Source organism: Lytechinus variegatus, chromosome 12 (assembly GCF_018143015.1).
Source record: "Lytechinus variegatus isolate NC3 chromosome 12, Lvar_3.0, whole genome shotgun sequence".
NCBI classification, from domain to species: Eukaryota; Metazoa; Echinodermata; class Echinoidea; order Temnopleuroida; family Toxopneustidae; genus Lytechinus; species Lytechinus variegatus.
The window spans coordinates 3,214,218-3,231,381 of NC_054751.1; the positions used below are offsets into that span (position 1 = coordinate 3,214,218).

General features: G+C 36.4%; 1 protein-coding gene across 2 annotated transcripts; it reads left to right on the forward strand.

The window, feature by feature from the left end:
* Nucleotides 1-1,731: 1,731 nt before the first annotated feature.
* LOC121425652 (transcription factor LBX1-like) lies at nucleotides 1,732-8,840 on the forward strand. Of its 2 annotated transcripts, none has more exons than XM_041621794.1 (2): nucleotides 1,732-3,965; nucleotides 7,303-8,840. In XM_041621794.1, the coding sequence occupies exons 1-2, from the start codon at nucleotides 3,596-3,598 to the stop codon at nucleotides 7,896-7,898; spliced, it is 966 nt and encodes a 321-aa protein (XP_041477728.1). In that variant the 5' UTR covers nucleotides 1,732-3,595; the 3' UTR covers nucleotides 7,899-8,840. The 2 variants fall into 2 exon arrangements, with proteins under 2 accessions (XP_041477728.1, XP_041477727.1); XM_041621793.1 differs by having other exon boundaries at nucleotides 1,735-3,965; nucleotides 7,300-8,840.
* The last annotated feature ends 8,324 nt before the right edge of the window (nucleotides 8,841-17,164 follow it).

Consider the following 17,164-nt stretch of genomic DNA (forward strand, 5'->3'; position numbering starts at 1 on the left):
TTACGAATATCGTCACTACATGTACAGCGCATGAACCTGCTAAAGAGAGTCTCAGAAAAAAAAAATTGTTTAATATTCTGTCAAGAATATCCATATTTTTAGAAACAGATTCGATGGTATTGAAATTTCCTTCGTTTAATCTTCCTCTTTTGGAACAACTACAAAATTACGGTTTAGTAGAATTGGTTAGTGAAGGGTGGATACGAAATAGAAAAAATATATATGGTGGGGGCAGGGGAGAGGGGGGAAGGGTAACTAAATAAATCTACACTGTAAGAAAAAACAGGATTTTTTACAGAAGAACAATTAAAACAGATTTTACAGAAAGAAATAGCCTAATTATTCTCAAAATTCTTATAACAGGAATGATTTTTTTTAATTTTTTTTTTTTACAATTTTACAAACAGGTTTTTCTTAAGCGGGGGGGGGGGGGGTATTACAATAAATTTTTAAGGTTGCATACACCAAATACCAATTTTTCTGTAATTTTGCCCAAATACATGTAAGATTGCACAGTGCAGTAAGATTACAGGTATTCTCGAGACTCTGCTTCAGGAGTTTTTAGGGTGTTTTGGCTTAGAAATCTTCTAACAATGTAGGTAATTAAAGATTGTAGAATCATGATTATCACAAGGTGTACAAATTCATTCAAATTGGGATGTGAGACGAAGTTTTTCCCACTTTCAAATTAGAGTTTTCGTGGGTACTTACAATACATCTACATGTATATAGGTTTTACAAAAGATATTGTAATGCAGTAATTGATAAACTTTTTATTTAAAATCATTATCGGTGATCCATCATTTCTTTGTTGATGTGTAACCTGCCACTCACTAGCTGCTGACAATCGGGCTTGTCTGTCAGGGGGCCGGCTCCATTAATTAGTGCCGACATCTCCCCGTGCAAACGACCCGAGACGTGTCCATTTATCACCTGCCTATCAGTGTATTAGCCTTGAATGCGGTAGTTATCGCGATAGGGTGAAACATACACTACTAATGGCGTAGTATCGGTGTCTGGGGGATTGGGAGGGGCTCCCCACCACCCCCCCCCCCTCGTGACCCCCAACGGGTTCATATTATTACATGCCAATCGGCTAGTCTGAACAGAAGAATGTACGAAAGCAGTTCAACCAAGAAGGGAAGGGTATTTTATTCTTCTTTTTTCGTATTTTGTTTTTATTGAGTTTCAAACTACTCATAGAAAGAAACATAGTCGTATTAACGTTACCATGGTAAAGGACATAAACATAGATAGAACACAAGACAAAGAGTACGCGGAAAACAGAGATTATCACAGGCATGGCAAGGCCCTTGGAACGAAGTTTGCTGAGGTTAAAAAAAGGTTTCACAGTTTCACTACAAAATAAAGGTTATTTTCCTTCAATTTTCGTTTTGTTCCCCACACCTACCAGAATTACAGAGGGCGTTACCTACAATACACGCAGCACCCCCAGAAAAATCTTGGGCTGCTTCAGCACCTTCGCTTCCCAGGGCCATCATGGGTTATCACTCCCACCCAATTTATTAGTAGACTGGGAAGTGGGGGGGTCAACGTCAATATCCAAAGAAATTTCATGCTTCATTTTGCGTGTTAGTTACTTCTCTTAAAAGGAGAATGAAACAAGTTAGCTTGAATGAACCCCCCCAAAAAAAAAAAATAAAAAAAAAAAAAAAATAAGATCAATGCACCCAAATGTGTATGCTTATTTTATTATATTGATCACCACTTGCATCTACAATGCATTTTAAAATGTTGAAGTAGGCAGATCTGTGAATGATACAGGCCTACACTCTTTGTAAAATTGAGCTCAATGTTTTCTTGCATTTTTCATTTCCGAGAAATCACATTCTTCATTATGTAATTTACCCAAAGATGGAGTCTTTCTCATAGGTCCATGGTTTTCCGTATCCAACTTACTGGACAAGCTATGCCTCAATGACGTTATAAAACTTTCTCTTTTTATTTGCATTGTCATAATTGAAAATCAAATTTTTCAAAGAAAACTTATGCGTGCGACAAGTTTGGCGGGGCTACTTCTTTCTTTGCAAACAAGAAATATGAGGCGGCATTCGAGAACGTATAGGCCCTAACCTGCTTCCTTTTTCTGAATGGAATAGCTGTCCCATCACATTGTCATTATTTACCACTTTGATGACGCACTTGTGTATTGTGTGACTTTTTTTCTGCGGTAAATTACTTGCGTTGCCAAAGCAACATGCCGACCCGAAGGTAGTCTTGTGGTTTTTCTGAAGAAAAATAATATGGAAAATTTGGAGAAAGGCGAATAACATGGATGACAATAATGAACACGCCAAAAAGGATGTAACAACAGACACACTCACCTCCACCTTTACTCACACACACACTCATAACTTGTCCATCACTAGAAAGTAAAACAGCTTGTGTGTGTGTTTCTTATGTTATTCTCTTTCTCTCTCACTAAGGCCATCACCTTTTCAAAGTTAAGTAAGTTATCCTCCTACTTTAATCTCCTCCGGATGATAGCCAGGTTCTTCGGTTCTAACTGGCCGTGCCATCAATCAAACCACTGGGACTATCAAGCAAACCCAGTTAATTTCAAGTCACAAGGCCGCGCAAAACAAATTAATTATATCACATTAACGGATACTGTAGAGTGTCACGTGTAACCTGATACCAACAATTAAATCCGAGTTGTCAAGCCCAAGGCCTACCCATTGGGCTCCCACCTTAGCTCACCTGGCCCTCGCACCGGGTGTCATACAGGATCGTTCTGACACGCCCCCCTTCTCCATCAAACAAACTCACCATTGTACCTGCGGGACTCGCATCAGAGAAGCCGCCCCGAGTTTGAGCGATTTCATACGTCCCCAAAACTCTTTTGTATAAAGATTTTATGAGCATCCGCTAAATTATGAATTGATTATGACTTGGGGTTTTGTCGGCGGGGTGACGAGTTGTTGGATCGTGGAATATCTCCAAACGCAACGGTTGAAATTCAATGTGTCATTGCAACACCAGCCTGCCGTAGGGTGTGAACCAATGTGTGTATTTATCGCGGGGTGTTGTTCACCCTCCGAGTCTGTCTGGCTGGCCCCGCCTATGAGGGGTAATCGACGCGTCCTGGGAGATCTCGTCCCTGATTGGTCAGCGCGGGCTGGAAAAAGTAGTGCTTAATAGAATTTTGGACCAATGGGGACGGCGATTGGCCAATTAGCATGACAAACGACAGTGGTGACAGGTAAGCAGACAAGTAGTGGCACGCGGTGAGAACCTCAGGGGGCTAAACCTTCTGATTATCTCGTTAGAAGCCTGTCTTGTGACTGGTCCAACTATTTCCACACTTCCATACATATTTGATTCTGGAAATTTTACCATATGACGACCATATTTCAATTTCTGCGTCACTGACTCGGTTGTTATCGTCTTAGCCCTCTACCCATTGATACACAAGTCACTTCCCTGAATGGACTACAACTACCACGCACCAAGTTTGTAAAACCGCTCCAAGAAAGCCAGACCTCAATCGGACAAGTCAACAAACTTGCTCCAAGAGACTTGCATCGTCGAAATATTTCAAGATCGAAACCGAAATTATCGTGGCTTTTTCAAGATGACTTCAACCATAAATGATCTCTATACCCCGCTCCAGCGGTTGTCGACCGCCCCTCTCCGACAGCCCCGAAGCCAGACGACCAGGCCTTATACATCGTTCTACATCAAAGACATCCTGGGATCACAGATCAGTACCAATGATAACACCAGCGAAAGTTCATCACCGACCCATTTTAAGAGAAGGGAGTCGTGGTCGGGACCGCCATCGGTACCTCGCCCGAGGTTAGGGCATCAGAGATCAACGGAAGAGGTGAAAACTGCTGTGAAACAGACCAGGGAGAATGGTGATTCTCCTCTCAGCGCGCTGGAGGAACTTGCTAACAAGACGTTCACAGGTCCAGATACCAGTATTCTACGAGCCGCAGAAGGTAAATATATAAATACAATCATTTTATGGATTACATGTTCATTCTAAAGGTCAAGTCCACCAAGAAAAGTATTGATTTGAAGTCAATAGAGGAAAATCAAACTATCATAACGCTAAAAGTTCCATCAAAATTTGATGTGAAATAATAAAGTTATTGCCATTAAAAGTTTCGCTTATTTTTCACAGTTATGCACAACTCAGTAATATTTACAAAAAGAGATGATTTTATTTTTTATTTATTCATTTCACATTTTTCTACAGGGAAACCAATTCAGCTATACACGATAAAAACATTGACAAAGATAAAAAAGCTGGTTTATAATTGGACCCTGTTAATTAAAATACATACAAATTATAATGGTAAATATATACAGTACATAATATGCAAATGATGTCCCTCACTCACTTTATATCTGGTTTTTATTGTTTGGGTTATACAATATATCAATCTTTATTGATTTGATAAAAATGATCAATCTTATTGAAGCACAAAATGTAGAAATAATGGTAATTCACGTGTTAATGGAGAACTTTGTTTTACATGTCAATGAGGAGAAAATCAAAATACTTCATAATATTTAATGAAATAAAAAAAATAGTGATTGGATGATGTCATCAGTCCCCTAATTTGCCTACCGACCAGGATGAGCACATAAATGTTTTGTAAAATTAAGTAAACGTTTAAAATGTTATAATTTTTCTATTTTACATCAGATTGTGATGAAATTTTTAGTGTAAAGTTTGTTGGATTTTCCCTTTTTATTCAAATCAACTTTTTATTGGGATGGACTTGACCTTTAAGTAAGGGTTAATAAGTATTCAATTGAACTTTTTACTGGAGTGATTTTGTCCTTGAAACCAATGGAAGAGTAAATCATCTTTACATTTATATAGGCCTAGATATACATGGCATAACCAGAAGTCCCAAACTTTTATCGTATTAAGAAAATTTGGATTTTGGTTACATTGTAGAAGAAAACTAAGATTTAGAATATTTCCAAACCTTATTCATGGATCTACAAATAAAATATTTACTAACAGCTTATAGTAAATATCATATAAAGCAGTGTTGCCCAAACAGTTATGCATGGTCAAGGAACTTTCCTGGCTATATATTATGTATATGTATGTATGCGTGTATGTGTGTATTGTTTAAACATAATTATATACTATTTTCTTTTATCAAGTAATCAATCCCAAAATGAGACGTATACTACTCGTTACAAATACAATGCATATACTCTGTACTTATATACTGCTATAAAACGATACTTCCATCTCTTTTAATTTGTTTTCATTTGTAATTTAATTCTTTTGATTTTTATAAATATTTTTATATGATTGTCTGATCTTGTTAAAGACATAGTATAGTTCTGTATGATTAATGCAAAAGTAATAATCTTCTACAAAACGGCAGTGAAACTATAAAAAAAAACACCTTCCACGCCAGGATACCGAAAATGAATATAAAACGAAAGAGTAAGGTCCAACCGCTCTACCAATATCACAAAATAAGAAAATGCAAAACTTCTCCTGTCTCAAAATCAAATTGACTGACCAACAAAGTCGGATGTAGATTATTGATCTTCAAAACGTGGTTAACACAAGCCAATGTCATGCAAATGTCACTAGAATATGTGGAATGTGAGAAAAATGTTCACATTCCAAGACTTTTGGTGATGAAGCTTGTGGGAAAATGGCACCAATTATTGTGGAACAACTTTCCTCAAGACGTAAGATCATTTACAGATTTCAACATATCCAAATCTGCGTTAAAACATACATTTTAAGAAGCTGATGTAGTAGCCCTATTCAATTACACAAATCTTCCACACGCATAGAGACGGTATTTTGCTTCTCCGAGAACTGATTAAATAATTTTGCTCATTTAGAGAGAAAACGTGAGTATTTTTGCTCAAAAATACAAGAAACACATGATGGATATCGTAGTGTCTTCTATAGTATTACTATTTACCTTCCCTTTTTAGTTTGATTATAAAAAATAAATAAATCTTGGCTCAGCCAAAAATGATGGGCTTCACTACGGTTATGATATACCCCCTTGTCCTTCGAGCGACCCCGGAGTTTCGGCTCGGTGAATTACTTCTGCACCCCGCGTAATTAATAGTGCTACAGAGGAAATTGCTCTAATGTTCGGTGTACAAATACAAGAAGCTCGGCGCAAAGATGGGTTTGTCCACGGGGAGATGTTGTACAAATGAGATAATTTGAAACAATTATAAGATTGTCTTGTCCCTGGCAGAAAGAAATCCGTGAGTCTGACTAAGCAACGTTCATGCTTTCGGTCAACCACGTAATTTGGGAAATAGAATTACAAGTGATCAGAAACCGATATGCTTCAAGTACATTAATTATTGCCCGATTTTCAAAATTAATATTTTTTGTTGTTTTATGGAGGAATTTATCATAATACCTAGACACATAAATAGTGATGGAACTTAAGATGGCATGTATCCATGGGGTTATTAAAATAAAATAATTTTTGAGGTTATTTTAATATTCACCTAGCAGTTGAATACATATAGGCCATTTAGATTTTCTTGAAGGTATATTCTCTAAAATAATTTCAATGATTATACTGAGGTGGTCATTTTCTAAAAAATGTTTCAGCAATTTCTTTAAAAATGTAGCAAATTATTTGCAAATTAATTCTTTACAAACATTCTTGCTAAAAGAAAAAAAAAAGAAATCTTCTACACATCACAGATATAAACAAACTGACAATTTATTGACATTTAATGGTAAAAACATGTTATCACTAAACCTATTTTACATATTTTGAGAATTCCCTCCCATTTATATCCATTTCGCACCAATATATATTCTATATAATTTATTGTCTATAAATTAACTTACAACAAAAATGAACACGAAGTATTCCTTTCTTTACATATCCGAATATATATCAACAATTATCATGTAAAATACTGAATTAATATCGCATTATCAATTATGTCATATGGTTTATTTCTAACGGAGATACCACGTATAGGCCTACAAACTAATTTCAAACATGTCAAAAGATTGCTATTAATGGATGTTAAAGTTTATATCACATTTTCCAATAACATGGTTTTAACAATTATTTGTTTCATATATAGTAATATAGAAGTTTATCAGTATTAAAACTTTGTTTAAAATTATTGAATGGATGTGGTTTGAATTAATGATTTGCCATGTCATTATACTCCAATTTGTTTTAACAAGAAATTTCGTCGTTATAAGGGGTGAAATATTTCTTTGAGGAGGAATAACTGGATTGCTATACGATTAATCATTTTCTTTTCATTATTATCTTTTGTTTCAAATTTCAGCAGCAACGACGACAAACAAACGGGAAGCGCTTTCACTTCTAAACCGCCAGCAGCCGCGCAAGAAGAGGAAGTCCCGCACCGCCTTCTCCAACCACCAAATCTTCGAGCTCGAGCGTCGATTCCTCTACCAAAAATACCTAACCCCGGCCGACCGCGATGAACTCGCCTCGACACTCGGCCTCACAAATGCCCAGGTCATCACCTGGTTTCAAAACCGGAGAGCGAAGCTCAAACGCGACATCGACGAGCTGAAGAATGATGTCCGAGCCACGTCGACCACGTCACCGCATTTGAAAGAAGACAAAGGCTACCTGACGACGGAGTCATCGGTGTACGACCAGGAGGAAGGGGAGCTTTACACTGAAGACTCGTCGTCGGAACTGATGTCGCCCATCGACCCACGACAGATTGGTGGAGGGTGTGACGGAAACGCAACCGACGGTGGGGATGATCACGATAAGATGAGCGTTCACTACGTCGATTCGGACAACGAGGATGCGAGCATGTCAATCTCGAAATCGTCTCCTTCTCCGGCCGACAACGACCCGGACGATCGGGACATCGATCACGACAATAGCAGAGGGCAAATTACAGATTAACGAGACATTCGTACATTTCAACTTCCAATGTACTAACGACATTACTATTGCCTCGTCATGTTGTTTTCAAACACTTACTTTAAATCGGCGGGTACGATTTATAATCAATTGCAGAAGAGGCAGTTAACATTGATCGGGCAACGTAAGTCTGCCACAAACAAGCCTTAATAGCCTGGTAATTTTAATGATGTATACCATGACTGGCCGGTACATAAAGTGAAACATTAACCCCTTCGTGATGTGAATAATTCGCAAGAACAACTGTCGTCTTCATTCATCTTCATTACATTTTATCCTGCTTGTGTTTTTTGAGAGGAGATATCTTGCTGCGTAGTATGTCTGCTATGGCTCAGCTGCCCTACCCTCAACCCTAAGCCAGCTAGCAGCCCCGGTAGATGGGTTCCGGCAGGAGCGGGTATATTTCGGAAGTAAACTTGTCAGACTGTCATGTGTCTGGGGCGCACCGTGTGATCACTCAGATTTTTATCAGGTTTAAAACTTTGTTCACAGAGAAAAACTATGAATCTTAAATGTTAGATCTCCTATAATAAGTTATGGCAGCTCAAATATGGTTTTACATTTTTAGAAATGTATTTGTATCCTCTCGCAACATCTGTGCATTAACTGAAAGAGCAATGTTAACATGTAAGAAAAAGTAAAATGTTCACCCATAATAAATATGTGTTACTCGACTACAAACAGTTGATTCTCGGCGGGATAGTTTAAAGACTTTCTCAAACCTTTTTTCTGTAGTCAATGATCACAGGCTGTCCTGCTCAAAATAGGTGAAGGAATTTTATTATAAAAAAACAACGATGAAAAAGTACATGAATAAAGAAGTATGTATAGGCCCTACGTAATGAATAAAGATGAACAGGTGAATATATAAAAGAAAATGGTAAATAAATCAATCTTTGAAATGAGAATTAGAGAAGAGGACTAACATGACTAATGTGATGGCGTAACCTAATATTTGTAAATAATTCTACATGGTTCAAGATATGATACTTGAGTTCTCATTCCTACAAGAAATACTCTATTGGTAAAGAATTTATATCATTAAAAGATCAACACGGAATACAATTTTCCATAATGTTATGAAATGAAAAGGAATAAAAATATGAATACATCCAATATGTATTATTTTTTAAACAAAACATATGGTAAATTCCGATGACATGCATTAGATACTTTAAAGGATGTTTACTTTCTTTGACAACTTTGGAAAAAAATTCTTTAATTACAAATTTTTACAACTCTGACAATAAAAGTAAATTGAGTCTTCATTGTTTCATTCGAATCTCTTATTCTTAAATAATACATCAAGCTTGATAAAAGCATGAGTGTTTATGACACTGGTGTAGTATATTCCTGCGATAGCATGTTGACATCAATGAATTTAAATGTAATATTTTTCTACACACTTTCTGGGTTACATTTTAAAAATAGATTGTGGTATTTTCGCAATCCATCATTAACATTTGGGTCCCGTATCACAAAGGTTTGCGATGGATTTCAAATATGATAGACCACTTCTGATTGGTTCATGGTCAGCAACAACGATCCCGATTGGCCATTGTCATTTATCGATGTATTTCAAATCTTTTTGTTACCATGGTAGCACAACCCAATCCAGGATGTAGATCCGTAGCCAGATATTATTCAGGATTTCATTTGGCTCTGAATTATTTGATAATTAATTTCTAACACCTTGATCTTCAAGGATCACCATGAAAGTATTGATGAAGTGCTGAGATAACGATGCATGATGTACTTAAGGCTGAATATTGTATATAGAAGATGGCATTATTAAATGTACAATTGTAATTATATTTATCCGATTACTTTGAGAGAAATCGACTGTGCTTCCTAATTGATGACGAAAATAATTATCTTTGTGAAAATGCAAAATTATGTTTGTGGTATTGTTTTTTTTTTCTATTTGTGTAGAAGGAGATTGAATTAGAATGTTGAGGAAAAAGGGGCAACTCCGGCAAGACTACCCGTAGGTGATGTCATAAAGGGGTCATTCTTATTTAGAAGCCCTTCTGTCTTCTATCTTCCCGTTTCTTTACCTTATTCCCCCTTTTTTCCCCTCCTTTATGCGCGAGTTGTAACAATCATATTGCAGTCGCCCCCCCCCTGACCCCTAGCGCCACCCTGTAGATAGAAGACGAGGTTTCAGAACAAAAGGAATAGAAGAGAAAAAGAGACGGATAGAGAAAAGGAAAGGGAGGTAAAGGGGAGAAATTTAGAGCAATAGAAAGAGATAAAAAATAAAAAAATAATAAAAGAAAGAAATAAATACAGAAAGAAGGATAGAAAGAAAGAAAGGAAGGAAGAAAGAAAGAAAGAGAAAAAAGAAAGCCAAAACAAAAAAAACGAAAGAAAAATAAAGAAAGAAAGAAAGAAAAAAGGAAGAAAGAAAGGAGAGAGACAATATAAAATACAAAAGCGAGGAGGGGAGAGAATAAAATAAATATGTAAAAGAAAAAATGCGGAATTAAAGGGTCGACGGGCAAGAGAGCAGTCAGAGAGGAGTAACTAATAGATAACATAAGGGGAGAGGGAGATTGTGTGTGTGAGGATGGTGAGTGCGAGTGGGTATGTGTGTGTGAGAGAGAGGGACAGTCAGCATGGTCAGAGAGAGAGAGAGAGAGGGGTATGATATTACACTGAAAGAAAGGAAACTTACATGTTTGTTCGTGGAATAAAAAAGTACGTTTTGTTTTATAAACATTCACACCAATAAGGGTAAGATTTAAATATCATTTGGCATTATCTTACAAAAAATATATCAAAATTTCCATCGAGGTTTGTTCAAGGATTCGAGATCTTACAAATTTCGATAAGATACATCCCAATAGATATGTTTCCGCCTCAAATGTTATAAACACAGTAATTATCATGTGCCATCAATCTAGTACACTCTCAATCAGTCAAAATGACGAGACCAGTAGTCAGCTGGGTGCAACTAATAGTCTATTCACATTTCTGACATATATTCTAGTCAGAAATAATTATGTTCTAGTAAAGTACGACTAGAAATTAGTCAAGTATGACTAGAATAAAAGTTGCACCCAGCTGACCATATTAACTAGTTCTTTTTGACTGAGTTGTTTTTAGAGTGTAAACTAGATATTCCAGACAGGTAATATGATTTGAAATAATGAATTTAAAACAAAGAACAGTCAAAGCACTGATCATTATTTTCATCAAAATCGGATGAAAAAAAAAACAACAACCAAATTATTGCATTTCAAGGTTTTGCATTGTCTCGGTGAAACAGTCGTGTACGCCGTCGTGAATATATGTAATTGTATCGTGTGAACTGGATGTGCATACAGAATCTAGACAATGGACAATTTTTATTCTTTATATGTGTAAAAAAAACTTCACTTTTAAAAAAGTATATCCAACATTGATCATGATGATGATAATTTTTCATTTAATATTGGGTGCCCTCGAATGGTAGACTATAATCGGATAGGCCTATGTTGTATTCAGCTTGCAAATTATGTCAGAGTTAAAGACGATTGCTGCAAATGAGAAAAAGGCCATCGTCAAGTTTACACTTTCTATCAACCTTCGGGCAAGTTAATCAAGTGTCACGTCTGGCATTCTGCCCTCTTTGTTTTATCATCCATTGTTCCTTTTAAATACGCTTCACCACTTGTGCACCGCAAATGGTGTCCAATTGTTATTTTTAGCCGTAACAAGTCGACATCTTATTTTTTTCCTCTTTATCTTTTTTTTAAATATTTCATACAAACTAATAAACTGGCGATGGTTGAGTCTCTGTCTTTGAGTCAGTTAGGGCGTTGTAGTCTGTGGGTATGTCACCAATCGTTATATATCACGAACGTCTTTATCATATTGTTTCATCGCATCACAAACGAGCCCGGCGACTCTATCTAGTCCCGCGTGCTGATAACTACACTAATTACATCACACATGCACAACAGTGACACACAAAAAAGTGGGCGGGGAGGGATTTTTCTTCTTATTTTATTTGTACAATGTCCTATTAACTGGGCACGGTAGCTGCCGTGTTACGCTAAATGACTGTGACGTGTTAATGACGTATCACGTGGATTCTTACGGTACAGTCATTAAAACGAAAAAGAATCAAACCGATCGATAGTGTGCATTGGAATTTTGGAAGAAATGTAGGCCCCTAATATATTTGATCGGTATGACTTCGCCGCGCGCGTTGTTACTTTCAGCTGATTTGTATTCAGTGCGACGCCTTTTAAGTACAAAACTGAATATATGAATTGGGGAGCACATCGTAATGTGAAAGATGTAAAAGCCACTGTGGTCATTGCATTAGGCCAGAATCATGTAAAAAAAAATAATAATAACGTTCATAGAGAAATTTGAAAATTATACAATACAATAATTAGGCCTAACCCTTTTAGTTTAATCATGGACCTACTACATAGTATACGGACTGAAATATAGTGAGATGGACTATCACATTCAAAACCATGGGCTACTTTGGTCTTATACTAAACAAAACTTACATTAAAAAACAAGTATTAGTCTCTTTAAAATTTTCCCTTTTTTCTTCATTTTATTCATTTCTGTATCAAAAATTTCTTTCATAAATTTTTAACTTAATTTACTTTTCTTGATATCATTTTCATTTATTTGAGCTCATACATCATTCCAATCGATAATTTGTTCATTTATTTGTTTTTCCCCATTAATTAATTTACAATCACTTGTATAATTTACATTAGTAAAATTTAGATTAATCAGTTAAATTAAATGGGATTTCAAAGTTGGCTGACCACGCAAAAAATTACAATCCTATGGTCATTTTTATTTTTTTGTACACGGTTTCGGAAACAAGTGGGGGCGGCCCCTGGAAGATGTTCATTGAACTGGTCCAGACCGGTCTACACTGGTCCCATCCAACGTATGTCGGGGAATAAAAATGACTGTGTAAATGCTTATTTCACCACCCTTTTTTTCTTTTTCTCTCTCTCTCTCTCGCACACACACATACCCCCGAACACACGCACATACCGGGGCACACACCCACCCTCACATTCTCTCTCTTACATGCCTACCTTAAGCACAAGTGGAGACACTGCTGCATACCTCAACTGCCTTAAACCTATTTAAGTTCATTCATTTCAACATTATGTTTCCTCGCTGCTACGCCCCTCATTTACCATGAACAAAATCATAAAGAGGAGGCATCACCCGAGAGCGATGATACATCGAGTGCATGAATCACGCCTTATTCGTTACATCATGTCATATCATTCGTGATGAACAGCGTCAAATGTTTTAATTAACATCAACTATGCGCGACGAGGGCGCGAGTAGGGTACCAAGTCCCAAGCAGTCTTCTCTAATATCATCGTCATTATCATGTCACCCATGTATAATGGATTTACCGAGGGCGGGGATCAAAATTAGGAGAGGGGTCTATTTTTATTCGCAATTTCCTTACCCTTACTTCAGTCCATGGGATAGTTGTATACTTAAGTCACTTAACCAATATGTTTAATTTTTAATAATTGGTTCCTACCAGCAGCGGTGGATCCGGGTGGGGGCGCCCCCCCCCCCTGGATTGGAAAATAAGTGAACATTTTTTGGGAAAAGAAAAATCAGATGCAAATAGATTACCTGTCACGACGCGAATGACACTTTTTTCAGGATTGGTCTCAAACTTGTTTGGTTTTTAAATAAATCGAATGGCAACTAACAAATAGAATAATTTTTGGTTTACTATAATATTGATGGACTCCTATGCACGGTCTCTATTTCCCGACACCAACATTGATATTCTAATGATTGCCGTTTAGAATGATAATTTTTAGTCACCCTGTGCCTCTGAATACAATGATATTGATAGTAATATGTAACATTTAATTTGCGCTTCATAATTATGTTTCTAAGCGCACCGCATTGAGGACATAAGATAAATGAAGCATAAAATTATCTTAATTGCAAGATAACCTACACAGTTAAGTCTGCTTTAAACAAATCGACCTTCGGGGGAGGGGGGGGGGGGCTGACAAATTGAGGTGGGAAGATTGTTACAGAGTAATCATCAGTATCATCACTTATTGTGTGTAAAATGAGTTATACAAAGATATTACAGAATTTACGTGAGGTAAAGAAAAAACCTACATCTTTTTGATATACCATGGTTTCCAATCAGGGTTAATCGATACTGTCTTGTCCCTCCTAAGGGAGCGTGTTGGGGGCGAACATTCACCCCTCACATTGAAACACAAGGGAACATGATGACCCCATCGGGCACGATTAACACTTCGCGTTATCATTTCTTGGTAATGCCTTAAATACACGTTCATGTCTTGTGTTAAAAGAAAAGGAGAATTTTCATTCGAAAAATCATTATTTGCAACGTTTTACTTGATCATTCTAGGAGGTCGTTGGCCCGAAGAAATTCATTTTCCTTTGGGGAATATATAAACAATTATAGTCTTGTCCCTTTTTATAACATTTTGACACTACAATGATAGTTTGATGGTTAACGTCTTCGTTTCATTTAAGTCCTCGTTTTCGTTCCTCTTACATGTCTTAATGTCTTGCAAAGAAATCGTCTCTCTACCCCCTATAAAAATCTTAACATGAAGATCATCTGTCATGTATTTGTTATAACTTTTGTTTTACAGACTAATACTGTTATCATCAGTATTATATCATTACAACAACAACAACTGAACAATAATAATGATGATGATGATGATAATGATGATGAAGATGAGGATGATGATAGAAATGATAATAATAATAATAATGATGAAGGTAATAATACTATTAATAATAACAATAATGATGATAATAATGATAGTAATCATAATCATAATGATAATAATTTAAATGATAATAATACAATTATAATAATATCAATGACTTATTTTTTTCTTTACCCCGCATTTGCATCAGTGCACAACACCCACCCACGCACACACACACACACACGCACACACATCCTAGACTCATCTCCACCTGCAAACACATACCATCAGCTTATTACATTGCGGACACATGCATCATGACATGATTACACACTGTATGCTCTTGCATATACACTACGATAAATTTGCCCTAATGTATAGGCGCAGTTTTCACGGGGCTCATTAACGTATTGAAGAATTTTTCGCAAGGATACGCATGTCAAAAAATATCACAACGTCTACCATTCATATTATATGCGATAAATGTGCGCAAAACGTGCGTTTAAGTGTTCGAAAGGTTCGCCAACAGATCGCAGGTTACTTTTGGTTGCTTTTCGTTCACGAGTAATAAAAAAATCTTCCGAACGAAAAGCGACTCCAAAACATCCCAAGGATGCAACCTTCTTTAACCTTAAAGGTGCAGTTAACGACAATTTCATAGAATTGACGATCTAACAGAAAAAAAATATATTCTGCGTTGGTTTGGCATTATACCTATCACATTTTGAGCCAAACCGGTAATCAGTGGCGTACAAATGGGGAGGGGGGGGGGGGTTTGGAGTGGTTGCCCCCTCTAAAAAATAAATACCAAGAAAAATAGCGAAAAGGAAGGAGGGGGAAATTATCACTCTTTGAATATTAAGTCAAAATTTTTATCACAATTTTTTTTATTTTTTTATTATAAATGCATACTTTTTCTTCGCTCGCTCGCAACTATTTTAACATTTTTTTGCCGATACATCACATTTCACCCCCTCAAAATTTCTGGTTCATTACGTCACTAACGGTAATAATAACAATACTTTCCATTGATTTTATCTGAGCGGATAGCGCGTATTATCGATTATGTTTGCTGTTTATTTCAAACAAAACCATAAGAAGATGCTCTTTTTATATTTTCTTGTGTATTTTCGAAAAGATTTAACTTATCAGGAGACGTCGCGTAATTTTCTCCCTCTACAAGTTAAATCCTGTACAGAAATGTTGTGATGATAATTTAATGCCACAACACTTTTCGTCGGCAGTAAGAGATTAAAACTCTCTCGCATATATCTTTAATGTCTACAAATCCACTTATACTTCTCTTGGGGCGTCGTCAATTCATGGACTGGTATAATTTGCAGACATTTTCATGAATATACTGTAGTAACACACTTTTTAATCTTCGTCTTGATAGTACAATTAAAACCTTCTAAAAATATAAATACCTCCATTACCGATGATGATAGTTTTATTTAATCTCTATTAAAGGATATAATGTATATAAAGATATTTCTTTTCTGCATCTTAGATATTTTATTTTCTCTTCTTTGACATGAATTCACAATGCAATAACCAGATGACATTAAGATGATTGAAATGAAATGACACAACATAAAATGAGTGAAATTGAAATAGATAAATTGAGATGAAAATTTAAAAAAAGGGAAAGAAAAAGAAAATCAAATGAAATAAGAAACTAATTTGAAAGAACTGAAAATTTAGAAAAAAAATCCTCAAAATGAAAGTAATTAGATCTACAAGGGCGTAGGCTGGTTCGAGCATGGGGAGGTGCACATCCTAGGGAGGTTGAACTAAAGGGTAATGGGGATGCACATCTTGGGGAAGTCGAACTAAAGCTTGGAAAATCATCTGCTGAACGCAGAAGAAGGGGTACAAATTTCTTTATGCTTGCCAGTGTCGGAACTCCTCTGCCTCAGCGGGAGGGTGCACCCCCCCCCCCCCCCGCCTACGCCCTTGATCGAAACGAAAGAGAAGAAATAAAATGCAATGAAAGTAAATCAAATCAAATGACACAAACATGAAAACTGAAATGAAATGAATTTTATAATGAAATTAATAGGTATTGAATTAGGAAATAATGTAGCTTTCGACAAATCCCTCTGTTGGATCCCGCTATCTCAAGTTTTAAGATTCTAATCTTAATTGTCGCTGTCATAGAGCTCATCCTAATCCCATTTCTTCTGATATCATTTAAGTACAAATTCGATCTCATATATAAGCGCTTTTTAGAAATAAGAAATTGACTTTTCATCGCATCAACGGGATCTCCTTTGCAATAGATCCCCAGGCCAAGCAGCCGTGTAAGTTTGTTCGTAATTGAAGTTCTTTGCGAGGGGAAATTTCTCGTTTCCCTACTCGAGGGTACCGCCTAAGTATCATGGTTTGGTCATTAATTTACTCTCAAAATGGTGTCGCTCAATCAGATTAATTTGCTCGTTCTAACCATGTAAACTCGTACATGCCCATTGTACCGGAGTCATACAGCTGTTTTATGCTTGCATCTATATCTAAAATTTGCAAATATTAAGAAGTTGTTGT

Excerpts from the sequence above, each read along its gene's own strand:
- LOC121425652 (XM_041621793.1), top strand. The coding sequence starts at position 3,596 with ATGACTTCAACCATAAATGATCTCTATACCCCGCTCCAGCGGTTGTCG. Across the intron at positions 3,966-7,299 it reads TATTCTACGAGCCGCAGAAG|CAGCAACGACGACAAACAAA; the intron begins GTAAATATATAA and ends TTCAAATTTCAG.